Source organism: Ornithodoros turicata, chromosome 9 (genome assembly GCF_037126465.1).
Source record: "Ornithodoros turicata isolate Travis chromosome 9, ASM3712646v1, whole genome shotgun sequence".
Lineage (NCBI taxonomy): Eukaryota > Metazoa > Arthropoda > Arachnida > Ixodida > Argasidae > Ornithodoros > Ornithodoros turicata.
This window is the reverse complement of record NC_088209.1, coordinates 4,872,788-4,882,804: the sequence shown is the minus strand read 5'-3', so window position 1 is coordinate 4,882,804 and position 10,017 is coordinate 4,872,788. Positions and strand designations below refer to the sequence as shown.

General features: G+C 49.1%; 1 protein-coding gene across 1 annotated transcript; it reads right to left on the bottom strand.

Annotated features, from left to right (window-relative positions):
* Positions 1-6,714: 6,714 nt before the first annotated feature.
* On the bottom strand, positions 6,715-7,311 carry LOC135369162 (heat shock protein beta-1-like). The gene has a single exon (XM_064602818.1). The coding sequence runs from the start codon at positions 7,309-7,311 to the stop codon at positions 6,715-6,717; it is 597 nt and encodes a 198-aa protein (XP_064458888.1).
* Positions 7,312-10,017: the final 2,706 nt, after the last annotated feature.

The window sequence follows — 10,017 nt, the reverse complement described above, 5'->3', positions numbered from 1 at the left end:
TCCTTCCCGGAAACAATGATGGGCTTTCGCTCAGGCCGTTCGTCACTCGATAGTGTCATTGCTCTGGTCAGTGACACGTAGCAGTCTCCCGTGGACGGCTTCCTGACTGCTACTGTTTTCCTGGATATCAAGAAAGCCTATGACAGTGTCCAACATAATGCAATCCTTACGGCTGTCCAGCACGCCAACGTAGTGGTATGCTCCCTATCATGGATCCCAGACTTCCTCGCAGATAGTTCCCTCTTTGTCCTCACTGCTGACGGAGATACTGCATTGTATCACGTTCACCGAGGCGTCCCGCAGGAAAGCGTACTCAGCCCCCTCTTGTTCAACATCATTATGGCCTCTTCCTCTGCTCAGCTGCCAAGCCACACCCACATCAGAATCTATGCAGATGACATTTATATTTGGACCCTCGCTCTTCGTCGTGATGCGATTCAACGTCGTCTACAACGGTCCTTGAACACCATCGCCCACTATCTTGCCGACCGCGGCTTTTTCACGAAGATCATTCCACAAATATTCACCCTTCATCGACGGTTCGCCCCTAATCTGTGTCACAGCCTGCCGTTACCTGGGCTTCGCAATTGACCGAGGCCTCACATGGTCATCTCACGTGAAGACGCTTGTTACGAGAGCCTCCAGCCGGGTCAATGTCCTCAAACGTATCGCATGTGCGTCCTGGGGCCCGTGCTGTCAGGACCTCCACCGGGTTCATACGGCTGTTCTTCTGGGCGCACTGCGGTACGGCCTCCCGATCCTTCTTGCCCTCAGCTGCACCCAAGAACGGGAGCTCCTGAATCTCCAAGCCCGCAGTCTTCGTGTCTGTCTTGGGGTCCCTCGAACAACGGAGACGTATTCCATACTCCCCGAAGCTCGGGAGCAGCCTATCCCCATTCTGCGGGACTTTGCCGCCCTCCGCGTCTACGCCGGTTGTCTGGCGCAACCTTCTCATCGCCGCATTGCTGTGAGCTGCCCAACGTCCACTTTTGCCAATGCAGTTGCCCGCTTACGAGACCATCTCCCGTCCACGCCATCTGCCCCTTCCTTAGTGCCAGCAATGTGGACCTCAGAACGGCCTCGCATTCACGCTCCTACACCGGACCATCCCCGAAAACAGGCAATCAGCCCAGTGGTAGCGTAGCAACTCGCTTTGGTCCATCTCACCTCTACTCATCCCCATTGCCGACAAATCTTCACCGATGCCTCCGTAGTACCTGACGCATCGGGCGCGGTCTTTTACGTCGCCGATACAGATCATGAAAAGGCCTACAAACTGCCCCACACTCTTAAAAATGAACTTCACCACATAGCACGCTCCTAGCCAACCTTCACTCTAAAAACTGAACTTCACCGCATAGCACGCTCTGCGCCAACCATCGCCGCGAATGATAGGGTTATCGCTTCTGATTCGAAGAGACAAAGGGGCGTACGCCTTTTTGTGTCAATTTGGATACATGATAATTGACACAAAAAGGCGTACGCCTCCCTCTCTCGTCGAATCAAAAGCGATAACCCTATCATTTGTGGCAGTGGTTGGCGCAGAGCTTGCTATGCGGTGAAGTTCAGTTTTTAGAGTGTTCACCCCGAATGACAACGATCTCGCCCTAGATTTGTTGCAAACGGGAGGAGGAGCCAATTTGGTGCCTTGCATAATGGTCACAAAATAGGCTCCTCCTCCCGTTTTCAAAAAATCTAGGGCGAGATCGTTGTCATTCGGGATGATGGTTGGCTAGGAGCGTGCTATGTGGTGAAGTTCATTTTTAAGAGTGCACCCCATGTTGTCCACCGAGGCTGAATTCTTCGGCATCCTTACCGCCTTGGAATACATTTCTGACTTGCCACCTGGGAAATGCATCGTCCTCACCAACAGCAAGGCGTCCTTCCTCCGCTTGATGTCGTCCCGCCCCAACCTCATACAGGATATACCCAGCCTACATGCAGACGTACAACAGGCTCCGCGCCAATGGTCATGGTTTGTCCCTCCAATGGGTGCCCGATCATGTGGACCTGACCGGTAACACACGCGCAGACGCGGCTGCTATTCCTGCCACTGCACGTTTGCCCCCTTACACTTTCGGCTTGCCATTTATCTGTTCACCGCCGGTGTGCTGCCCGTGTCCAAACATTTAGGTCTGAGGCCGCCTACAACAGTCACGTGCAGTCCATCGATCCCTCGGTTGCCTTCTTCATGGCGTGTCGCTGCAGTCGTCAGGAACATACCTGGGTAGTAATGTCATTACTATAATGAATTACTTTTCCTGGTAATTTGTAATGTAATGCATTACTTTTTAGATTTTGTAATTTGTAATGTAATTTAATTACATTTGGGCAGTCATCTTAATGACATTACTCATTACTTTTTACAAAAGAATCGAGTGTGTCTTCTGTGTTTGCACTTGGCAGAGAGTTGGGGACCGGCGAGTTAAAAGAATTCCAACGCCCACTATGAACGGTAACGAGCTCAATCGGCACGGGGAACGTCAGTTCCCATCGACGAGCCAGTTGCCTTAGTTAGGGCACCCACAAACAAACGTTCTTCGGGTCAACGGTTTGCAGCCTTGGAGAATCATTGTTTGCGGACCCCATCCTCCAGACAATCTTCCTGCTGTCGTGATATTTTGTGTCACCTTCGTCCCTATATTGTAGAGCGAAACGTCATACGTGGCACACTAGCTTGACATGTAGAAGAGACAAATAGAAGAGTACAAGCCAACTGTTGTTAATTGTCAGCATACATTTCCCCGAATTTTGGGGAAGGCAAGTTTCGTCAACTTTTGTGTTTTTGTCCCTTGTGCCTTCCACAAAACTAATAATGGCAAAGTAATGACTTTGTAATGTCATGACTTTTTCGTAGTAATTCTAATGTAATTTAATTACATTTGAGAAGTAATTTACCCAGGTATGGTCAGGAGGAATCGCTGCTGCGCCGCCTCCATCTCAACGTCGCTCGCACCCCATTGCTTCTTTACGAAGTGGGCCATTCCAGCTCCCCTTTGTGTTCCAGCTGCGGCGAGGTGACCTAAATTCCTCATCACACCACCCCCAGCATCTTCTGCACTGCCAGTAGCTTATTGCCCAACGGCAAGCCCTCCGTCGCCGTCTAATGCAGCTTGGCTGTAACACAATGTCCATGGCCACCTTCCTTAGTCGCGTCCCTCGGCCTACCCGATGGGGCGTAACCACAGCCCTGCACTGCTTCCTGAAAGACCCGGGCCTTGCGTCCGTCCTCTGACTGGGCCTTCTTGTGCCATGTCGTGCCTGTGCTGCACTAACTGTTTTTCTTTCTTTTCCTTTCCCTTTTCCTTTTCTTTCTTTCTTTTTCTTTCCGTTTATTTTGAATTTCTTTCTTTTTGGAATAGCAAGCCGGCATTAGCCTGGCTGACATTTCCATTTTTCTTTCTTTTCATTCTATTAAACATATTCCCTTCTCCCAATAACGTGGAGCGCGTGCCGAATTTACTCAAGTTCATGATAACTGACAGGGATATCCAGGAGCTACTCCATCGAAAAGAAAAAAAAAAAAACCTTAACGTAATGTTTTTCGGAGCACCAAGAACATAGGGCTCGACGACTTTTTGAGCGGCCTCGTTGTCAGTCCGACGAAAAGAGGTTGCTAATCCCGGCCCACAGTGGGATAGCAGAAAAAGTGACAGTCCTTGAAATTGGGGGAGGGCAGGCATGACCCCCGCAGAACAACACCTCCTACACAGCAGAAGGCCTGCACCATACTTCACGCACACGTCACGCACGGAAGCCTGCTTGAGCTTTGCGAGCTGCTTCGAGCTTTTCTCTTGTTCGCTCTTTCACTGACGTCATAGCAGCATCAACAGTTGCACCAGCAGGCCTCCCTGTGCGACGCAGTGCGCGGGCCTTCTACTATCTAGGAGGTGTTTAGCAGAAGCTGGATGGGAGAAGCCATGCCTGTTTTATGTTCTTCTAGTATGCCTGTGGGCTAAGTTCACCAACATCCTTTCGTCGGACTGACAACGAGCGCACGCGAAAAGTCGTCGAGCGCTGGATGTTTGCGCTTCGAAACGCATGATGTTCTCCTATTTTTCGTATGGGATACCCCCTCAATTTCACGTTTGGGTCACCGGGTCCATTCAGCATCTTTAAATAAAGTTGTTGTTGTTGATATTCGTGTCAATTATGAGCTTGAGTAAATGCGTCACCCGCTTCACATTGGCGCGGTAAGAAAGCGACTTTTACTTGGCAATTTTTTGAGTTCAGTTCGCAAAATTTGGCATAATAAACCTTACGTTAGATGACATTCATATCAGGAGGTGGTGGTAGAAACCTTGTTAGAACAAATGCCGTTGACCGCATGTTTTTAGGTGGCGTAGTCTTTTTTTATTGTAATTCAATTACGCGATTTCTGGGACACCCTTCTGTAGACAGTTTTTGGCACAACAATGGGTAGACCATTCGTGTACAGTAAGAAGAGTAAGGGCCCCAAAACAGAGCCCTGAGTCACACACCCATAACCACCGCCAAGGTACGTGAGGACACTTCAACTGCTACGTAGCTGCACTCCTAAAAATGAACTTCACCACATAGCACGCTCCTAGCCAACCATCATCCCGAATGACACCATTCTCGCCCCTGATTTGTTGAACGCGGGAGGCGGAGCCTATTCCGTACCGTGCATAATGGCACAAAATAGGCTCCGCCTCCCGTTTTCAACAAATCTAGGGCGAGAGCGTTGTCATTTGGGATGATGGTTGGCTAGGAGCGTGCTATGTGGTGAAGTTCATTTCTAAGAGTGTGGGTGCAGATAGAAACTCGTATTGGACGAAATTTTACCGTGTTCCGTGGAAACGTTAGCAATAAAAAAGCGAGCCGCTACGCGGGTCCAACTCGTTCACTACGTCACATTGTTACATCGTATTTCTTCACATCATTTATTGTGAACAGCCAGCCAGGCTGTTTCATAGCTTTGGGAATCATTTCCTTATTAGTGGGAAGTGTTACGAGCGGAGGCCTATAAGGCCTTTGCTCTTCCTCAGCAAGCTCACACTGAGCGCAATGTCAGCAACAATTTCGAGACGTTTTTGATGCATATTCTTTGCATACTCCTTTTCATTCGTCTTTTTCCTTTTTTTTTCAACAGAATATTAAGTCTACATTGCTTTTGACTGAGTTTGGCTCTATTTCCTCTATTTCTTGGAGTAAGCATTCCCCCAGCCTATTGACTGTTGACGGATTGACGGATGGTACTGCATAACATAAAACAAAGAGTTAGTATTGGACAGTGATTGAGTGCGGGTACACCCGCATTTTACCCGCTACCCGCAGCGATCGTGAATTCCTACCCGCAAATCGTGACGATGCGCGGGTAACTGCGGGCACCCGCTGGTATACCCGCACCCGCGCTCAGCTCTACTCAGCGGCTTCTTTTTTTTTTTTCTATGATCTAATGAGGCGTGTGGATGAAGCGGAGTACAAACACATGCTCAAATGAAACGCACAATGCCAACCACTGCACAAAGTAACACCTTTTCATTTTCAACTAGGAGGACATAGCGAAAGGTTACACCTTCCTGTGACTATAGTAATATACATTCCAAAAGCGAAGTGGTTGGAAACCACCACCACCGCTTCCCAAAGCGGAACTTCACCGCATAGCACGCTGAGAATCAACTGTCAATCAGAGTAGCATTGTTCTCGTTCTTGATTCGTTGAAAATCAGAGCAGTACGCCTCCTTGCGGCAATATAGATTAACTGCCACAAAAAGACGTATGCCACGTTCGCTACCTAAATCAGAGAAGAAGCCATATAACTGGATTGGATCATTCGGCATAACGGTCAGCGCAGACTGTGCCATGCAGTGAAGTTGGGTTTTAGAGTGCGCACGCAAATACAAATAAAAGCACGCAATACCGGGTTTTTGCAGCGTGCAGGTGACTGAACGGTTATCCCAGGGCATCACGGTGTAGCATGAAGAAGTTTATAGAGGTAACTGCAAAGCAGTCGAGCCCAGAAAGCTTAGTTACCCTTACGTCACAATTTTCCTCCCAATTGCTTTGAACATAGCTTTTTAAACAATTAAAAATTACTGGCAACATTGTGTGGAAGTGGCCACCAACTGCGCATTGCTGGTCAAGTACGGTGGCAAAACCACACTGCATGCGCGCAACACTGTGCCTAAACCAAAAGAAATATGACGAGCATCTATGTAGCATCGGGTGCATAGATCACTGTTTCTTTACAAATTGGGGGTTATTTCCAATGAAACCTCACCCCGAGCCATTTTCCTTGCGAATTAAGAATATCTAGCGTACCCTGTCAGATGCATAACCTGTTGTTGTTGGGCCTACGAGCAACAAGCTGTTAAACTACGCTGCCACTAAAACCTAGCTGCTGGTTTACGGTACCTTTAAGTGAGATCCCGTGCGGTGTAAGGGGGCGAAATCGCCGTACCTATGCTGCAGAAAACCACAAACGTAGGAGGAGCACAAAGAAACACGAATATAACGGCAACAAGTTACTGCTAGATGCTCGAAATATTTCTTAAGGGTGTTACAAGGAAACACATAGTATATTTCTTCAGTGGCTTCGTTACACAAAACGTGACCTGCTATATAGCCATATATTACCCAGTTGTTAACGTTGCAGATCTACGAGGCTGAGATTAATGACAAGTCCCGCGTTTCACATATTGTTAGCTTCACAACTCTACACGTATTTACACCTCCCCGAGAAAGTCGTCGCTATCGACTTACTATAGAACTTTTCGAATCGTCAGACTGAACACCACCACTACTCGTGCCAGGTTCACTGAAACTCGCTGGAGCACCACAGGTTCGCTCCAAATTCCAATCGGGGGCCATCACTCTTAGGCGACCATCCAAAGAAAGCTTCGTCGACACACTCTCTGGGTCTATCCCACTTGGAAGCACGAAGCGTCTCTCAAACTTGGAAGCTGTTTTTTTCTCCTCGTTCCCCGTCAGTTGCTCGTGATTGCTGACGGCGGACACCAGCACCCATCCTTCAGCCACTTTCACAGACACTTCCTCAGGAAGGTAACCTCGGACGTCGACGGTTGCCTCGTAGCGCGCACCAGAAGCGTCTTCCACACGGCCGAAGGACAGGAGGTTCTGATCCAGAAGCGAAAGTTCATCTCCGCAGTCTGGGTGGTCTTCGACGAAGCTAAGCCATTCCTGGTCGAGATCACTGCAGTCGTCATCGACGAGGAAGGTTTCAAATAGCGTCTGAACTTTGTCAACCTTTACGGCAGTGCCGTCTTCGGATGACCATTCCGTCGCAAAGTTGACGGGAACCACAAGTTTTGTCTTGGCGCGATGCATGATGCCTGCAACGTTGGCGACGGAGCGGCTGCATGTTCTCTTGGCATCGACGATTGGGAAGTTTGTGTCGCGTTCGGGATAGAGCCTAGAGCTATTTATACAACCTGTGCTGCCTCTCGCAGGAGTTTCACGAGGTGTGGAGTGCGTAGAAAGGCTGTTTTGCTCCCTTTAGCCGGTACCAGAAGGGTTGTTTTGGAACTGCACTGAAGCAACCCCCGCTGCGAGGGCTGAGCGGGTAACAGGATAGTTTGTCGTGTAAAGAAAAATATGTCCCTCGAAGGACGCACTTAATTAGTCGGAAAACAGGGGACTTGTGCCAAAATGTCGAGTAAGCAAGAATTCGTCGCAGTGACGTGTGCTCAGCTCGCGCGGTTAAACTTGGGTTGGATTTCAGTTTTTCAGTTGGATTTCAGTCGCACGCTTCCTCCGAAAAATGCCAGTGGAATTAGTTTCTGGGTATGACGCATTCAAATCGCGTGCGATCGCCATATATATCAGACTCGATAGACTCAGTGGTTATATTGGCGGCGTAGTTTCACAGCTTGCAAACGCAGCAGAAGAAATTATGCGTGTGACAGGGAACGCAAGTATTTCTAATTTGCTAGTAAAATTTCGCTAAAACGGCCCAGGGCGACATCTTGCGGGAAATAATCCACAATTTATCGAGCAACAGTGATCTATACCATCGATTACACGAACTCGACAGGAGCGGGTCGAGTTGACCCAGTTGGCGGGCTGAATCCAACTCGACCCGACGCTGTTTAAATGAACCGCAGCGGCGCCTAGCGGGCGTCGAGCCTAGACTTACCCCTCGCTGTCGGGTTGACTCGATTCGACGCGACGCGTGGTCAACCCGACCCGACAGCGTTTGCATGAGCGAGTCGAACCCGACAACCCAACTCGACCCGCTTCTATTGAGTTCACGTAAACGTAGCTTATGTTCCGGCTGGCTCGTTGCTCATGATGGCTACGTAGACTACACGTAGCCGACTTGTTTCGTTTTAGGCACAGCGTTACGCGCATGCAATGTAGTTTTGCCGCCGTACTTGACGACGAGCTATGAGCAATTGTTGGTTGTGGTCTTCAGTTTTAATTTTCGAAAAACCACGAGTGCAGTTGTGACGTAAGAGTAAAAGAGTGTGAGCCTATCGAAATGATAAATTTTCTGAGATTGCAGCTTTACTATAGTTAAAGGAGTACACAGGGCCATCCAAAAAAAATTCTGATTAAGACATCTCATGAAAGTGTGTGTGTCATTATACCGAATAGCGCGAAAGGTTTTGATGTGTGCAATTGTTTCCCAGAAAAAAACTTACATAAACATAGCTCCGCGCCTTCACCCTTAACTCGCCACTCCAGCTATAACGAGGATGAGGAGGTATGATGGCACGTCACCGATGACGGCATAAGGAGACTCGTTCTGGTTTGCCGATCAGTGGGTGTCAGCGCATTGTCCCTTTGCCGCCGTAAACCTGTTTTGCCAGTTTTCCCGGAGAATTGAGGATAGAAGGAGCGGCCAAAGCATTACCGAGCAAGGAGAAAGGCTTTATCAGAACCCCGAACAGCCGAGTAGCAGACGACAGCGGAGTAGCAGACAACATTTTTCTAGGCCAATCAGCGAGCGCTCTCCTTATAGCGTCAGCGCGAGGTTCCAGGCAGATCACAGGCTGGTACTGCTCTTCACCACCGTTGCGCACGGTCGCTTTTTGCGGCGTATTTTAAATTCAATTTCTGGGATAATTATGACTCTGTGGTGTAAATTACTTCGCATGGTGCATCTTACTGGCAAACTTAACAGTTTTATAAGAAGAAAACTGGGTGTTAAAAATGACTTCTGTGCTACTTTAAGGGGCAGAAAAATTTCTCCTCGCTGAGTGAACGATGCCGTTTGCCTTGATAGCAATACAAAAGGATTCACCTCTTTTGTGATTTATGGCCGAAGGAAACTGGATCTTACTGGAAACTGTACTTTCTCTCACTTCCCCCACTATGCGCTCCGACCAGTCTCGAATTTAGGAGGGGGCAGACCGGGCACTTGCCCCGGGGCCCCCACCACAAAGGGCCCCCACCACCAAGGGAAATCTGTTTTGCATGCCTGAAACGGAAACTTTGTAAAAATCTGTCCTCCGTCCACGCATATCGATCCCGAATAACAGACTGGATAGACATAGAATACACGAGGGAGCCCCCCCCCCCCCAACACAATGTCCCGGGGATCCCACCATTGTAAATCCGGCACTGGCTCCGACAAAGAAACCGCCCCCCTCCCCACAAACCGAGATTCTCGATCCAGCCATGGCTGGAAGCAATGTGTATGTGTACCTCCCCAACACTGCTTCCTCAACAGATGTAATATGTTGATTGTTTCGCTCCTCGGAGTTGAAAAGTTGGCAACTGGTATACGGGGCAGGTATATTGACAGGGGATGACGCAACGTTCAACAAGGAAGCCGAGAGTGAGCTATATGCCTTTGACCCAAAAGAAGACGACGGAGCTTTCTTTGCTGGTGCACGGAGAGCAGCCTCGTTGTCGCTCGAAGCGGCGACAGTGCAGAGTGGCGTCTGCCGTCGCTGCTGGCAAATAACCAACGTCTTCCCGAAGCAGATAGCTATTACGCAATGCAATGCGGTGCGTGTAACGGGTTCCTCGTCGGAACGCTTAGACCAACCCTTGTGTTCGGGGGTGCCAAGAGTTACTGCGATACGG